The sequence below is a fragment of the Lithobates pipiens genome, unplaced genomic scaffold (genome assembly GCF_037356315.1).
Source record: "Lithobates pipiens isolate NorthernLeopardFrog02 unplaced genomic scaffold, aLitPip1_a1.2 Scaffold_23, whole genome shotgun sequence".
NCBI classification, from domain to species: Eukaryota; Metazoa; Chordata; class Amphibia; order Anura; family Ranidae; genus Lithobates; species Lithobates pipiens.
In genome coordinates, this window is record NW_027507785.1 from 22081674 (window position 1) to 22100138 (window position 18465).

General features: G+C 45.0%; 1 protein-coding gene across 2 annotated transcripts in view; it reads right to left on the reverse strand.

The window, feature by feature from the left end:
* Positions 1-18465, reverse strand: part of APBB1 (amyloid beta precursor protein binding family B member 1) — a 67922-nt gene that overhangs the window by 42251 nt on the left and 7206 nt on the right. For both annotated transcript variants that reach the window (XM_077451295.1, XM_077451296.1), the window contains 2 exons: positions 9320-9981; positions 4249-4439 (listed from right to left, as the gene is read on the reverse strand). In XM_077451295.1, the coding sequence (XP_077307421.1) occupies positions 4249-4439; positions 9320-9968 (840 nt within the window). In that variant the 5' untranslated portion in view covers positions 9969-9981. The remainder of the gene's footprint in view (positions 1-4248; positions 4440-9319; positions 9982-18465) is intronic.

The window sequence follows — 18465 nt, forward strand, 5'->3', positions numbered from 1 at the left end:
GGACTACGTCTATTGACGTAGTCCCGTGTACGAGCGGCCTGCGCGCCCCCTGAGGGGCGCGCGCGGCACGCTCTGTGATCGGCGAGTCCATGAGACTCGCCTGATCACTGATCCGTGCAAGGGGTCGATCCCGACCCCTTATCACGTGATCAGCTGTCAGCCAATGACAGCTGATCATGTGATATAACGGAGCCGGTAATCGGCTATTATTCCTCCTCGCGCTGACAGCGCGAGGAGAAAAAAAAAAAAAAGCCGATCACCGGCGGCTGTGATCGGGACATCAGTCCCGATCACGGCCAGCCCTGCTAGCGACTACCTGCCCCCTGCCAGTGCCCACCTGCCCCCTGCAGTGCCCCACTTATTAAAAGTAAGTGCCACCCAGCAGTGCCCACAGTGCCACCCAGCAGTGCCACCAATCTGCCTCAAAGGTGCTGCACCCCAGTGCCGCCCAGCAGTGCTGCCCATCAGTGCCCAGCAGTGCCGCCCATCAGTGCCCAGCAGTCCCATCTATCAGTGGTACCTATCAGTGCCCATCCGTGCCACCCATCCGTGCCCATCTTATCTGTGCCCATCTTTGCCCATCAGTGCCGCCTTATCAGTGCCCACCAGTGCCGCCTTATCAGTGCCCACCAGTGCGGCCCTATCAGTGCCCACCAGTGCGGCCCTATCAGTGCCCACCAGTGCGGCCCTATCAGTGCCCACCAGTGCGGCCCTATCAGTGCCCACCAGTGCGGCCCTATCAGTGCCCACCAGTGCGGCCCTATCAGTGCCCACCAGTGGGGCCCATCCGTGCCCACCAGTGGGGCCCATCCGTGCCCACCAGTGGGGCCCATCCGTGCCCACCAGTGGGGCCCATCCGTGCCCACCAGTGGGGCCCATCCGTGCCCACCAGTGGGGCCCATCCGTGCCCACCAGTGGGGCCCATCAGTGCCCACCAGTGGGGCCCATCAGTGCCCACCAGTGGGGCCCATCAGTGCCCACCAGTGGGGCCCATCAGTGCCCACCAGTGCAGCCTATCAGTGCCGCCTAATCAGCGCACTTCAATGAAGGAGAAAAATGACCCGTTTGCAAAATTTTATAACAAACTATAAAACATGATTTTATTTTTTTTTTGCATCTTTTTTTGTTTGTTTAGCAAAAAATAAAACTCCGAGCTGTAATTAAATACCACCAAAAGAAAGCTCTATTTGCGGGAAAAAAATGATAAAAATTTCATTTGGGTACAGTGTTGTATGCCCGCGCAATTGTCATTCAAATTGCATCAGCGCTGAAAGCTGAAAATTGGTCTGGGACTGAGGGGGGTTTAAGTGCCCAGTAAGCAAGTGGTTAAAGCAGACATTTCATAAGAAAACTACACTTACCTTTCCCGCCGCAGGGTTTTCTGTGGTAAAACCAACAGACCCAATCTTCACCCTTCATGGTGGGTTCAGTTAAACTTTCAGGAACTGGGGACCCTCAAGGGAACCCACAATCCTGGACCTGTAATAGCACCCCACCAGTAAAACTTTATGGCCTTAATACCAAAAGTACTGGATCCCGGGGTCCAGCTTTCTAAAAAGAGAAGCTTTTACAAGCGAAACAATTTCTTCAGATACTAGGCCCTGGCACCATTCAATTTGGCCTAAAAGACACTTTGAATGGATCCAGCTACAAAGCTAGCCGCAGCAAGGATTGCTCCAGTGGAGCTCACCACAGCACATCTTCACTTGTGACCAACACCTTAGACACTGGCGAAAAAATTGAGATGCTCCCGGTATGGGAGGGGTTATATAGGGACGCAACTTCCTGTTTAGGGTGTGCCAGTGTCCAGCACCTGTACTATAACCCACATAGTAATTACTATGGCTCTGTGTCCCGTGATGTACAATTAAAGAAAATAGGATTTTACAGGTAAGCTGTTATAAAAATCCTTCTAGTATACACATGTATTGCTTTGCTACAAAACTGAGATACTCCCAGTTGTAGGAGGGGTTATATAGGGAGGCAACTTCCTGTTTAGGATGTGCCAGTGTGCAGCACCTGAAGGTGGACTATAACCCACATACTAGATACTATGGCTGTGTCCCATGATGTACGATTAAAGAAAATCACCCATAAGACACTTCACATTCTTGCCGCTAATCCAAATTGTGATAGGAGGTTTGCCTTCTCCCTCTGGTTAGGAGTCCTACAGCATACTCCCAGTATTACTGTCCCCTTAGTTTCACCCCCTTTGTAGCTCTACCCATAAGGATTCCACCTCCTCTCTTAGTGATGTCATCTCTCACATTTACTTGTACATAATTTTTGATCTACAGTCATACCCCTCCCCCCTTTTTACCCTCTCTATCCCTGCGATATAGGGAATACCTTTGAAAGGTTGCCAGCTAATCATGAGAACTGTTGAACCAAGTCTCTAATTCTTACAAAATCTAAATCCTCCTCGTACAACAGTAGCTCTAGTTCTCCCATCTTGTCCGCCAGGCTCCTGGCATTGGTGAACATGCCACGTAGTTTAGACCAGACGCATACTATCTCCTTATTGGGTGTTCTGAGGTTGCAAATAGGACTTGTTACTGTACTTACCTCAGGTTTAGGTGCTTTAGTCAACCTACCACTAATGCCCCCAATACTACACTCTGGAATATGTTCATTGCTGACTAGTTCTACCTCTGGATCGCCCCCCACCCGTCACATAGTTTAAAAGCCCCTCTAACTTGTCAGCCATCTTCACTCCCAGCAGATCTGCACTTTCCCCATTTAGGTGCAGTCCGCCCCTTCAATAGAGCTGGTAACCAACTGAGAAGTCGCCCCAGGTCTCCAGGGACCCAAACCCCTCCTTTCTACACCAGCTCAAGGAACGCATACATGCCGCAAGATGTACGAGTCACATCTCCATACGCGCCAGGCATCGTACCCACTAATTTCATGGTGATTGGGGGTTATATTCTGTCCAAATTAACAACTAGCTTCCTGACAGTAATACTCAATAATACACAGGTTCTCAACAAGACAATATACGTGCCCTCACAGCCCACAGGCCCTTCTGACACTACTACTCAAAATACAGGTTCTCAACAAGAACAATACACAGGTACTTGCAAAACACATGCACTCACAGTCACATTGTGATGTGATCTTTCAGCAATAAAAGCTTTGCACAACATATGAAGATTCTCAGTGTGCTGGCGACTTGATTATGTGCATTTATCTGAGATGCATCCAGCTAGTAGTCACTGCAGCACCCGCTACCAACGAGCCCTGCTGCGATGGAAACAGACAAGATTATCTAATGGTGACATCAGTAGGCCATGTCTGTGCAATGCATTGAAAACAGCCACTACCAGTCTCCATCAGAAGACCATTGGCAGACGGAGAAAGTGCATTATCCCTCTATAACAGGAAAAGCAAGAACGAGGACCTTAAAAGCGGTGTTTCAGCTGTAAAAAAATTTTTTTTTTTAAAGTCAGCAGCTAAAAAAAAAAAAAAAAAAAAAAGAAGTAGCTGCTGACTTTTAATAAGGAGACTTACCTGTCCAGGGCGCCTGCGATGACGGCCGCCGAGGGCGACATGTCCCTCGGCTCTGGGGTCCATTCGTACTAAGGGAAACAGGCAGTGGAGCCTTGCGGCTTCACTGCCCATTTCCTACTGCGCATGCGCGAGTCGCTCAGCTCTTTGTGAATGGGATGCGCTGTGTTAGGGAACACACAGTTCCCAGAATACAGCGTGCTCCATTACCCAGAAGACCGAAGATCACAGAGGAGCAGGAAGAAGGCAGATTAGGAAGACTGCCTAGCAACAGGGATTTCTGACCAGGTAAAAAAATATATATTTTTTTTTCAAATGTTTTTATTTTTTTTAATAATATTAATGCTCTTTTTTTTTCAGGATGGCCCTCCACTTTAATAGCATGATCACCAGGGGTTAATGGAATGAAAGCTGCCAGTTTAAAATATAGAAAAAAATAATAATTAACATGTTAAAGCCTATAAAACATTTTAGGGTTTTCATCTACTTGACGTCTAATTATTCACTAGCTCATACTTCTACATCACTAAAAACGACTGATCTGCAGAAATTCAATAGACTATAGGTAGAAGACCATGATCTACATGACTAGGTAGGTATTCCAGATACCATTATACAGAATACCATATAGTGCACTCTCTGAACACCCCCTCCACAAACAAACCTTTCTGGCCCATTTCCATCTAGTACTTTAGGACCTACTTATGAACGGTCTTGAACTTCAGAGGAAAGGTAACCTACCTCCTCTGTTGGGGTGAGGTCAGTGGTGGGAGAATACAGTTTAGGCTCCCCGTTGAGGTCGGATGGTGGCTCCCACTGTGTGGTCCCGGTGGGTACATGCCAGTAGTATGTTCCAGAAGTGTCCTGAACCCTCACCCACCCAGAAGGAAGGTCAGAGTCTGTGTCCATGGCATTTCTTGGCCAAAAACAATCTGTGGAGACAATTATAGATCATATAAGAACACAGAGGTATATTCCTGGGGCTAGGCCGGTACGTAAGCTGCGTCAGACTTCTAAACTATCTGCTTGAGCTGGGAACCTGTATCCCACCACCCTGATTTTTCACGGGCTCTGTGAAGATTTAGGTGCTTAATCTAATCAACAACCGTCTGCTGCTGGCTTAAAGGAGTTGTAAAAGGCAGAAGGTTTTTTATCTGCATGCATTCTATGCAGATAAAAAACCTTGTGTGTAGCAGCCTCCTCAGCGCCCTCTAATGCAGTGGTTCTCAACTGTCCTCAGGACCCACTAACAGGCCAGGTTTGCAAGATCACTGAAATACATTACAGGCGATGTAATTTTGCCGCTCAGTGATTGCAGTATTGTAGTCTGCATCTCCCAAGGGTAATACTTAAAATCTGGCCTGTTAGTGGGTCCTGAGGACAAGAGTTAAGTACCACTCCTCTAATACTTACCTGAGCTGCTTCCCTCTCCAGCGATGTCCACAAGTGTCTTGGCCATCCAGGACTCTCCTCCTAACTGGCTGAGACACAGCAGTGGCGCCATGGCTCCCACGGCTGTCAATGTCAGTTAGCCAATCAGAAGAGAGGGCAGGGCCAGGGCTCAGTCTCTGAAAGAACACACGGAGCTGTGGCGCTGCTCGAGTGCCTCCATAGCAAGCTTCTTGCTGTAGGGGCACACGGCAGGAGGGAGGGGCCAGGAGCAGCGGGGGACCTGAGAAGAGGAGGATCTGGGCTGCTCTGTGCAAAATGATTTCACAGGCGGTAACTATTTAAAAAAAAAAAAAGACTTTACAATCACTTAAAGGAGATTATCCCAAAACATCATATTCCTGACGTGTTTGCTGTACCATGTACTTGTATGATAAAGTATCCTGTTCTCTTTGTATTGCTTTCTTTATGTGAAATCCCTGCTGTTCCTGCCAGTCCTTCTGCGTTCCTATTAAAAACTGACCAGACTAAGCAGGAGAGCACATTGTGGTCAGTTCTCTACCTATGCTGAGAACTCAGTGTGGACTCCTCCAATGATCAGACCTGCCCTGACAAGCCCATACTGCACAGCCATTCACTGGGAAGCTCAGCATGTTGTTGCTTCTCCTCCCCCTAGCTCTTATGCATCTGAAAAAAGAGGGAATATGATAAAAAAAAAAAAAAAATAATGTTCTTTTAGATCTATACAAAAAAATTTTACCTTTCATTTCCATTTTTAAAATGAATAGGTTGTTTCACAAGGTGATCGTTTACAATCACTTTGAAAATCCTTAGATACACATTACACATCCCAGGAAGCTACAGGAACAGTCTATCAGGAAGTCCAAGCAAATCCAAGATAGCGGCACAGGATCCAAATTACCCGAGAAGTCCACTGCTACAGGACTTGAATTTTTATTCAGATTGACTGAAGTTCTACTTTAAGACCCCTTTCACACTGGGGCGTTTTTCAGGCGCTTTAGCGTTAAAAAAAGCGCCTGTAAAGCGCTTGAAAGAAGCCTCATCTGCAGTCCCAATGTGAAAGCCCAAGTGCTTTAAGAGCCCTTTCACAATGTCAGCGCCTGAAAAACGCTTGTCAAAGCGCCGCTTAAACTAGCAGCGCTTTACCAGCGTTTTTGGGGCGCTTTTAACCCCTGCAAGTGGCCAAATAAAGGGTTAAAGGCGCCCACAATACGCTGCTGCCAATAGTGTTTTTCAGGCGTTTTACAGACGCTTCCCATTGATTTCAATAGGAAGGGGCGCTTTAGAAGCGTTGTAGTCACCGCTCCAAAAGCGCTGCAAAGAAGCTGCTTGCAGGACTTTTTTTGACGCCCTGCCAGTGCAGCGCCTCAGTGTGAAAGCACTCGGGCTTTCACATTGGGATTGCAGTTGCGGCTTCTTTCAGGCGCTTTTTTTAATGCTAAAGCGCATGAAAAACGCCCCAGTGTGAAAGGGTCTAAAGCAGAACTAAGAACTTCCCTAACCTCTGCAGCCAAGGAAGGTGCCATCTCTTAGCCTGTGTCTGATCCACAGCTGCACATGTGATAAGTTATGACACCTACGACACATTTGATGGCTTAACAGTTTAGCTCTCTGAAAGCCAGTCAGCCTTGAATTAAAGTGGAACTAAACCCTCCCATCATTTACAGCCAAGGAAGCTGCCATCTTGGCTCTCAACTGATCGGCACACGTGAAATAAGCCATTTTGGAGCGTGACAGTTCAGTTGAGAGCACCAGCTGTCAGTTCTCATTCATGGCGTGCCTTCAATCTAATTGTTTCTGAGAAACATTTAGTGCCGGTTCACACTTATGCAGTGCGGGAACCGCATGCAATTTTAAACTAGAACAAGATTTTGAACACGAATCGCACTGCATTCCTGTTCAATTCACATGTCATTCTGCATGGCTCAAATCACCACATCAAATTTGTGCAGGACCCTTTTTTTGGCCGCAGCAGAATCAGATCGGATGGGTGTTCACATCCATGCAATCCGATTCTGCAAATCGCACTGCATTTTGTGAACTGATTTTGGGGTGACATTAACACCCCTGCAGTGGTTTTCATGAACGGGGTGCAATTTTGATGTGGTGTAGAAAACGTAAAATCTGCATCGCATGAGTGTGAACCGGCATCTAAATCAAAGGGTTAAGTTCCGCTTTAGTGAAGAAGAAAAAAACAAAAAAAACAGTGGAATGTACCCTTCCTCCTTTTTGCAGGTCAACAGTCCTGCAATGAGCAGGATAATCACACAGCAGAAAGGATGAGAGCGGAGAAGAGCGAGAGCTGCCAGAGGAGCGATTAAGGTGATACTTGTGAAATTCCAGCAGCACATACCTACCTTCACAGTATTCTACTCCCCCTCTTTCGCCCTTACTCATTCCCACTAATTCTAGGACCCCCTTTTACAATGCTTTTCTTTATCCATCTGCTCTGCCATCACCCCTCTTCCCCCTATTACTCCAGCTCAACCTTTCCTATTCCCATTGGCCTCTCTTTCTGAACCAGAACACTGATCTACATAGATCTAGGTATAACTTAAAGAGGAAGTAAACTCTGATGGGTTTACTTCTGCTTTCATTCCCTGCAAAGGTAAAGCATAATGGACTACTATGCATTGCATAGTAATCCATTATGTGTCACTTACCTGACACAGGAGCCAGCGATGTCACTGCTGTCCCCTGTAGTTCGGAGCCTCCATCTTCTCGGTGGGGTCTCGCTGCTTTGGAGCTGTCATTTGGCGGAGCCGCGATGACATCACTCCCATGCATGCGCACGGGAGCCGCCACTCGTAGCATATCGGCGTTAACAGCGGCGCGCTTAGTGTGCCTGGGCGCCACTGTCTACGGCGAATTCACCGTAGACAGCGGGGCCTGTCGTTTGGCAAATATCTCCTAAACCGTGTAGGTTTAGGAGATATTTCTTAGACCTACAGGTAAGCCTTAATCTAGGCTTACCTGTAGGTCAAAGTGGTTTGTAAGGGTTTACAACCACTTTGAGTATCCATGCAACCAGCATAGTGGATGGATGGATAGTGCACCCTGTCCACTCTATGTATATCCCCCACTGACTCCCCCCACACAACTCCCTTCCCTGGACCTTGCACCCCCCTCTCCATCCCTCTTCATTCTTTTCCAATACTTTTCAATTGGTTTCCCTAAAAACCACCATACACAGGGGTGAAAAACAGAAAATCAGTTGATTTCCCCACCCGCACAAGCAGTCTATGGGTACCACAGCTGACGGAATACTAAACAGCAACTGTATCTGATAGTTACATTGTGCTGTCAGGTGGCGATTGCACTACACCCGCCCCCCCCCCCCCCCCCCCCCCCCCCCCCATGGATTGAATGCCATCCTATTCAGCAGGAATTGTCTAAAGTTCAAGCCGTGTATGGGGACCCTTAGCCTTGTTGACCACACGTTTGGTTTATCTTTCTTCCTACATATGTGTCTGCAAGCACGAGGGGTTGGGGGCACTATCATTTTTTTTTTTACACTTTACCTTCAAATTTTTTTTGATCACTTTTATTCCTATTACAAGGAATGTAAATATCCCTTGCAATAGGAATAGGGCATGACAGGTCCTCTTTATGAAGGAAGAGGAAAGAAGATGATCTCAGGTCTCCCAAAATGGCAGAGTTGACATCTGTCGCTTGCGGCCTCTGAGGGTTATAGAGATATCAGCTCTATGGTAAACCGCCGCTGGGCGATTCATACTCCGGGCTCTTTGCACGGCATGCCGGGAGAACCCTCTTTTTCTCGCGCCGGGACGAGCACACCAGCTCTAGCTGGTGTCCCATGTCCCGATTGACTAGATTGATAGCAGCGCAGCCATTGGCTCCTGCTGCTGTCAATCAAATCCAATGACGTGGGCGCTGGTGGGCAGGGCCAAGTCCTGCATTTGTGTCTGTGGACGTAAATGCTGAACTCGGGAGCTAGCTAGTTCATGGTACTCATTTTCCCTTCCATTATTCATCCAAAGTTGGGTTTTCCCTGTTTGTAACCAAACCATTATATTTCCCTTTATAATGCATCTCCCTCAATTGTATTAAAAAATAAAAAAACTTTTTTGGATATGGATACATTTTAGGAAATCTACTTTGCTCTGTTTGGGTCACTTTAATGACACAGCAGAACATTTAAAACCAAACCAAAGGAAACTGTAGACAAGGAGACAAAGAAAAGCATAAAAGTCAGAAATACAATGCATACAGACACAACAAAAAAGATAAAACAAAACAAAAAAGTGTGAGAAAGGATGTTGGGGTGATAAGGAAACAAATGCCCTACTACGAGGTAACAGTCACAAGGCAGGAAAGGTGAAGATTATCTGTGTACTGCGGCCCCTGAATTTAGGCTGCCCAGAGTAGCTCTGTATCTCACCTGTGTCATCCGGGGATCCGTAAGATGGACTTCCCTGAGACAGAGTCGCCCAGCTGGAGTCCTCATCACTGCCAGCTGTGTTCCTCATTCCAAACAGGAGGCTTGCACTGCGCCCGGTGTCTCTGGGGCCATCAGTCATCTCTTTGCTGTTTTCCTGAACCTCTGAGCTCTGTTCGGAGGTCTCTGTGGTGACAGGATCTGTGACCTCGCTTTGAGGTGGTGTCAGATCGTCGTCCTCGTCTTCTCCGTCTTGAATGAGCAGTTGTGTGTTGATGATGCTGCTGCGATTGACGCAATTTAGGGCCGACACTTCCAGTTCCTCCAGGTGGGTCTGCTTGTTGCTCTTCTCTTGGTTCCAGTTGGTCCAGTCTTTGTTACCACGTTCTGGATCGGGGTTGCAGTTCTGATCCTCTTTCTCATGCTCGGCTGCTTTGCGCAACTGGTTCTGCCCTTCCTTCAACCACTTAGGGTTGGTGTGTTCAGATGGGGCACCTCCGCCAAGCTCGGCGCTGACGAGCCCCATGGCGCTCTGCAGGTCAGTGTGGGCATAAATCTGGCGGCTCTTTGGGGAAAGAAGGTCGTTGTGGGAAGAGATGAGGTTGAGGGTGAGGGCGGACACTGGACTCTTCTCTGTTATAGGTCCAGACATACTAACGGTGAGGCTGAGACAAAAAGAAATCAAATATTAGAAAACTATCTGAAAAGATCAGCATCAAAATCAAGTTAAAGTGGATGTAAACCCAAATGTTATAGTCGAGTAGAATATACGATTTCCTATTATTTGAGCCCAGTCTTGCCACAAAGAGTTCATCCAGCTCTGAGCAATCCTCTTTTATTGTTCAGTGAGATAAATCTTGACAAACAGAGAAAAACGTTGTCAAATCCTCCCCCTTGCTGTGAGTGACGGGTGATTTACATATCTCGTGCACTAGCCTAAGAGACATGCATTATTTTTTTAATTCTCTCCCACTCCTTTCTTCTGCTGCTCTGCAAGGATTGGCTGTTCCACACCTCAGCATGATTTGGCATGCTGAAGTCATGTGGGGACTTTTCTGGGTTTTGACTGGATGTTCGAGAAGATCATAGCAGAAGTTCAGTGTAAGAAATACACAGGAGAAAATAAAGACAGATAAGTATACATGTAGGAGGTGTGTATATCCTTCTAGATAACCAATATTGCAGTAGTTTAGAAAGCACGAGAGTGGGTTTTCATCCACTTTAAGTTCGGTGTCATGTACCAATCCGTATTGTACACAGTTAAAGCAATCCTCTCACTACCATAAAAATATATAAAAAAATACATGTTTTTTTGTAACATAGAAAAGGGCTTTGCTGCAATTCTCCACTTATTTCTGGTGCTGTACCTCACAGATCTGTCGCTCCATTAACCATCAACGTTACTACCTGTGAGATCAGTACACTGCCCTGGGCAAAGAAAAAGATGAAGAAGCCATGAGGTCATGCGACCGTTCTGAAGAAGGCGGCAGAAAGTGGTCTGCACACAAAGGGTGGAGTTTGGCTTTAATGCACAAGCAGTCTATAAAAGAAGGGTTTTAAAACTGACCTCCGACCTTCCATTTAGTCTTGCACAGTTGTACCGGCTCCTCTCCTGCACTGAAGTGGCTTACTCTGATTTCACTGCACACTGTGAGCGTCACACAATGAGCACCACACAACCCCCCCTCCCCCCCAAATATACAGCATCTCACAAAAGTGAGTACACCCCTCACATTTTTGTAAATATTTTATTATTTTTTTCATGTGACAACACTGAAGAAATGACACTTTGCTACAAAGTAAAGTAGTGAGTGTACAGCTTGTATAACAGTATAAATTTGCTGTCCCCTCAAAATAACTCAACACACAGCCCACTAAACACTTCCATTCCTCTGCACAACAATATCTGTCCTCACTTTGAGACTGGGCTGCAGGGCAGTATTCCAACATGATAATGACCCCAAACACATCTCCAAGATCACCACTGCCTTACTAAAGAAGCTGAGGATAAAGGTGATGGACTGGCCAAGCATGTCTCCAGATCTAAACCCTATTGAGCATCTGTGGCCCATCCTCAAAAACGGGAGGTGGAGGAGCACAAGGTCTTCAACATCCACCAGCTCCGTGATGTCGTCATGGAGGAGTGGAAGAGGACTCCAGTGGCAACCTGTGAAGCTCTGGTGAACTCCATGTCCAAGAGGGTTAAGGCAGTGCTGGAAAATAATGGTGGCCACACAAAAAATATTGACACTTTGGGCCCATTTTGGACCTTTTCACTTAGGGGTGTACTCACTTTTGTTGCCAGCGGTTTAGACATTAATGGCTGTGTGTTGAGTTATTTTGAGGGGACAGCAAATTTACACTGTTATACAAGCTGTACACTCACTACTTCACATTGTAGCAAAGTGTAATTTCTTCAGTGTTGTCACATGAAAAAAAGAGAATAAAATTAGGGGTACACCAAATGGAAATTTTGGTATTGAAAATGAAGGATGCACTAGCCCGAAAACCAAATCCTCAAAATGACAGTTTTAAAAAAAAATATTTTTATTTTTATACATAAATTGTATTATATTCAACTTTTTAATATCAGATGAAATTAATATGAATTTATTGTTGGCCATTATTGGCACCTTTAGTGCAAGAAAGGTAGAGAAAAATGCAGTCTGCAGTCTCTAACCATCTCTTGTATCATGTCTGTAATCTCTTACTTAACCACTTAACAACCGCCCATTGCCGATTAACGGCTTCAGGGCGGTTGTTTAACTCTGAGAGGCCAATAATTAACGGCCTCCCAGAATTCTGCTCGGGCGCGCACACGAGAGCATCCGTGACGGCTGGGTCCAGTGGACCCGGCGCATCACGAATCACGGTAAACGGCCGCTCAAATGACGGAGTGATTACTTGTAAACAAACCGGCGTCATCCTCCCTCCCCCTCTCTGTACAGCGGAGGGGCAAGAGATCGGTGTCAGCAGCGATGTGGGCTGCATCTGCAGTGCCCACAGCACTGCTCACCGAAAATTAACCCCTCAATTCCCTGCCAACACTCTGCAATACCCCGCAACACTCCGCAACGCCCGCCAATACCCTGCAACACTCTGCAATGCTCTGCAACACCCGCCAATACCCTGCAACACTCTGCAATGCTCTGCAACACCCTCCAATACCCTGCAACACTCTGCAATGCTCTGCAACACCCGCCAATACCCTGCAATGCTCTGCAACGCAATACTCTGCAACGCCATAGTCGGTGATACCCAGCCATAGTCGGTGATACCCAGCCATAGTCGGTGATACCCAGCCATAGTCGGTGATACCCAGCCATAGTCGGTGATAAACCTGCAATACCCAGCCATAGACATCCCCCCTCCCGCCGCCCTCCGGTGCTTCTACCGAATCGCTAATACGATCAAAGCCAGAATCTTTTTTTTTTTCAGGCTTCCCAGCTTAGAGGTGAGATGCGGGGTCTTATTGACCCCACATCTCACTGTAAAGAGGACCTGTCATGCCATATTCCTATTACAAGGGATGTTTACATTCCTTGTAAAAGGAATAAAAGTGATCAAAAAAATTATTTTGGGGTAAAAAAATGTCAAACTAAAATAAATAAAGTAAAATGAACAATAAAAAAAAAATGTTTTTTTAAAGCGCCCCCCATGTGCTCGCATGCAGAAGCGAATGCATACACAAGTCCCGCCCACATATGAAAACGGTGTTCAAACCACACATGTGAGGTATTGCTGCGAACGTTAGAGCGAGAGCAATAATTCTAGCCCTAGACCTCCTCTGTAACTCAAAACATATAACCAGTAAAAAAAAATTAAATCGTCGCCTATGGGGATTTTTAAGTAGCGACGTTTGGCGCCATTCCACGAGCGTGTGCAATTTTGAAGAGTGACATATTAGGTATCTATTTACTCAGCGTAACTTCATCTTTCACATTATGCAAAAATTGGGCTAACTTTACTGTGTTATTTTTTTTTTTTTAAGCACAAAACTGTTATTTTTCCAAAAAAAAGCATTCGAAAAATTACTGCGCAAATACCGTGCGAGATAAAAAGTTGCAAAGACCACCATTGTATTCTCCAGGGTGTTTGCTAAAAAAACATATATAATGTTTTGGAGTTCTATGTAATTTTCTAGCAAATAAATGATGATTTTTACATGTAGGAGAGAAATGTCAGAATTGGCCTGGGTGCTCCAGAACGCCTGATGGCGCTCCCTGCATGTTGGGCCTCTGTATGTGGCCACGCTGTGTAAAAGTCTCACACATGTGGTATCGCCATACTCGGGAGTAATAGCAGAATGTGTTTTTGGGTGTAATTTGTGGTATGCATATGCTATGTGTGTGAGAAATAAACTGATAATATGACAATTTTGTGAAAAAAAAAAAAAAAAAAGTAAAAAAAAAATCTTGATTTTGCAAAGAATTGTGGGAAAAAATGACAACTTAAAAAAACTCATCATGCCTCTTACTAAATACATTGGAATGTCTTCTTTCCAAAAAGGGGTCATTTGGGGGGTATTTGTACTTTTCTGGCATGTTAGGGTCTCAAGAATTGAAATAGGCCGTCAGTACTTCAGGTGTGATCAATTTTCAGATATTGGCACCATAGCTTGTGGACTCTTATAAGGCCTCATGCACACAGACGTTTTTACAGCCACTTTTTTGAGCTTTTTTTGCAGCTTAAAAACGGCTGTCCATGTTAGTCTATGGCTTCATGCCCACCTAGGCGTTTTTGAGCTGCAAATGGCATAGGCGTTTTTAAGCTGTAAAAAAAACCCAGGACCAGTGCGTTCCGTGGCGTGGAGCTAGAGCTGTAAAAACGCGAATCGCGGGAAAACGCGCAAAAACGCGCATAAACGCGCAACATATTTTCTTTGTTTTCTGAGTGCTATAGCCAAGAGATGTGTTTCTTAAAAAACGCTACTTAACGCTAAAAAACGCGCAAAAACGCCAATGCAAAACGCGGTAAAAATCACGTTTTTAACAACAATTTTTCCAGGCTTCGGAGCTAGCTTTGCAGCCAGTTTTTTAAAACGTCCGTGTGCATGAGCACTAACTTTCACAAAGACCAAATAATATCCACCAATTTGTACTTATTTTTACCAAAGATATGTAGTAGTATAAATTTTGGCCAAAATTTATGAAGAAAAAATTACTAATCTGCTAAATTTTCTAACAGAAACAAAGAAAAATTCATTTTTTTACAGAATTTTCTGTATTTTTTCTTTTATAGCACAAAAAATAAAAAACCGAGCAGTGATTAAATACCACCAAAAGAAAGCTCTATTTGTGTGAAAAAAGGGACAAAAATTTCATATAGGTCCAGTGTTGCATGACTGAGTAATTGTCATTCAAAATGCGAGAGCACCGAAAGCTGAAAATTGGTCTGGTTATTAAGGGTGTTTAAGTGCCCAGTGGTCAAGTGGTTAAAACACACTAATAGTATTAGCAAAATTTCTATTTGGTGCACCTCTAGCAGACAGGATACAAGAGATAAATGCAGCCTCACCAGTGCCCATCACATGCAGCCTGCCTGTGCCCACCAGCCTCACTAGTGTCTGTGACCAGCAGCCTCACCAATGTCCATCATATGCAGCCTGCCTGTGCCCAGCAGCCTCACTAGTTCCCATCATATGCAGCCTCACCAGTGCCAGTCATATGCAGCCTCGTCAGTGCCCAGCAGTCCCACTAGTGCCCGTCATATGCAGCCTGCCACTGCCCGTCATATGCAGCCTGCCAGTGCCCAGCAGTCCCACCAGTGCCCGTCATATGCAGCCTGCCAGTGCCCAGCAGTCCCATCAGTGTCCGTCATATGCAGCCTGCCAGTGCCCAGCAGTCCCACTAGTGCCTGTTATATGCAGCCTGTCAGTGCCCAGCAGTCCCACTAGTGCCCATATTATATGCAGCCTGCCAGTGCCAAGCAGCCTAACCAGTGCCAGTCAGATGCAGCCCGCCAGTGCCTAGCAGCCCCACCAGTGCCCATCATATGCAGCTTGCCAGTGTCCAGCAGCTTTACCAGTGGCCATCATATGCAGCCTGTCTGTGCCCGAATCAGCAGCGATCTTCATGTGTCATGCAGCTGGATTTGAATTGCCTGGGCTGCAGTAACAGTGTGACACCTCCTGTAATCACGTCACGCTGATTCAATGTCCCACCATTGGATCAGTGTGCCGTCTATCACAGGAGGCGGGACATTGTTACTACGGCCCGGGCAATTCAGCTCAGTGAAACAGAGAATGTGGCGAGAAGGAAGTGGAGGACTGGGCGCGCCAGGATAACACTCCCACAATGGGCGGCATCTGGGGCAGACCACGCCCCCTTTCAGTATCAGCTGTTTTTTTTTTTTTTTCATTCAGCCGAATGAAAAAAAAACAAAAAAAAAAAAAACAATTTTCAGATGATAATTTTGGTGCACCTCTAAATAAAATATTTACAAAAATGTGAGGGGTGTACTCACTTTTGTGAGATACTGTATACACATAGCAGTAAACACACACAGTAAAATATTGAACACGTCACCATTTTCTAGGTAAATTGATTTCTAGGAGGTGCCATTGACATAATTTCTGAACTTAAGTTCTGTGTAATAAAATGGAATGACACAGGGAAAAGGTATTGAACACACTAACTAAAAAGTATTTAATACTTGGTACAAAATCCTTTGTTGGTAACGACAGCTTCAAGACGCCTCCTGTATGGAGGAACTAGTCGCATTCATTGCTCAGGTGTGATTTTGGCCCTTTGTTTCATTCAGTCTTCAAATCTTGAAGGTTTATATGGGCCTCTATGAACTTTATTCTTTCTATAGATTTTCTATTGGATTCAAGTCAGGTGATTGGCTAGGCCATTCTAGCAGCTTTATTGTCTTTCTTTGAAACCAACGGCATCCAAAGAGTTCAATTTTTGTCTAATCTGACCAGACTATATTCTTTCAGCATTTCACAGGCTTGTCTAAATGTTGTGCATCAAAAGCTTTAAAACGAGCTTCAACATGCTTTTTCTTCAGCAATGGAGTCTTGCATGGTGAGCGTACATACAGGCCATGACGGGTGAGTGCATTACTTTTTTTTCTTTTAAACAATTGTAGCTGCTAATTCCAGGTCATTCTGATGCTCTCCACAAGTGGTCCTTGGCTCTTGGACAACTCTTCTCATTTCTTTTCTTGCGAGGAGTACCTGGTCCTGGCCAGTTTATGGTGAAATTATGTTTTTTCCCCCTTCCAGATTAGGGCCCAGACAGTGGCTCACTGGAACATTCAGAAATCCTTCTGTAACCAATGCCATCAGTATGTTTTACAACAATAAGGTTGCAAAGGTCCTGAGAGAGCCATATTCTTTTACCCATCATGAGATTATTCTTGTGTGGCAGCTTGGTAATGAGACACCTTATTATAGGCCAGCAGTTGAGAGTTGAGACTGAACCAGGTGATATTAATTTGCACTGACAATTGGGCAAAATAGATTTCAGCTGGTGTCTTGGCTTTCCATGCATTTGTTGCACCTCCCTTTCTTCACATTTTTAATACTTTTTCCCCTGTGTCCTTCCATTTTATTACACATAACTTCATTTCTGAGTGTATTTGTTTTGGTGTCTTATTATATCTGGATTGCATGGGTTGTTACTGATATGTGGTGAAAATGCCATGTCAATAGCACCTTTTACCTACTAAAATGGTGACGCGTTCAATACTTATTTTACCCCCCCCCCCCCCCCCAAAAAAATATATATATATATATATATATATATATATATATATATATATATATATATATATATATATATATATATATATATATATATATATATTTTTTTTTTTTTTTTTTTTTTTTAATTTTTTTTTTTTTGGGCCTATAGAAAATAAAATGCTTAGAAAAAAATACTTTAACCCCCCCTGACGGTGTTCCCGAGTCTGGCTCGGGTGGTATTTTTATACCAAAAGCGGTAACCCCGAGCCAGACTCGGGACTGCATCCCTGGATCCAGGAGGAGGTTTACTTACCTTCTCCTCGGATCCAGCGCTGTCTCCCTGCTGTACGAGCGAGCCGTGTCTCGCTTGATTCATCACGGAGCCGATCTCCGTTCCCTGCGAGCGTTGCGATGCACGGGGACGGAGATCGGCGCCAAATTCAAAAAGCGAAACACACACATTACATACAGTATAATGTAATCTTACCAATTACATTGCTGTATGTAAATATTTCACATCCCTTTTGTCCCTAGTGGTCTGCCCAGTTCCCTGCATGCAGTTTTATATAATAAAAACTGTTCTTTCTGCCTGGAAACTGGAGATTGTCCATAGCAACCAAACTGTCACTTTACATCAAAAATGGTTTTAGACCAGCTAGAAAACAGCGATAATAAATTAGAATCACTCGCAGAATTGAGGGATAGCGATTTGTGGGGAGATCCGTCATCAAATACTGAAAAGTAATGACAGTGACAATTCTGCAACTCAGCAAATTTCAGTGTTTTTGATTTGATTACATTATTGAATAATTTTTATTATTGTTATATTATTATTTGGTACAATTATTTATAATTATTTATTACATTATAATTTATGATTTCATTTTTCAAACTTTATTATACCCGGGATGTCTGCTAGACTCTGGTTTGGACAGATTTAAAGTGGTTGTAAACCCTTACAAACCACTTTGACCTACAGGTAACTAGATTAAGGCTTACCTGTAGGTCCAAGAAATATCTGCTAAACCTATATGGTTTAGGAGATATTTGGCCGAAAACGGGCACCGCTGTCTACGGCGCATGCGCGCAGGCGCACTGAACGCGGCAGTTCCAAAAATGGAGCTGCCGCATTTGTCGACTCCCGTGCGCATGCGCGGTTGTGACGTCATCGCGGCTTCGCCAAATGACAGCGGCGGAGCTGCGAGACGCCACCAGCAAGATGGATGCGGCGGACTACAGGGGACAGCGCGACTTCGCTGGCTCCTGTGTCAGGTAAGTGACACATAATGGGCTACTATGCGATGCATAGTAGTCCATTATGCTTTACCTTTGCAGGGAAGGAAAGAGGAAGTAAACCCATCAGGGTTTACTTCCTCTTTAAGAGAGTTATTCTTAAGAATTACAGGCCTACAATATAAAATGCAAAATTTTCATGCAAAATAATTGTACCGCTTTT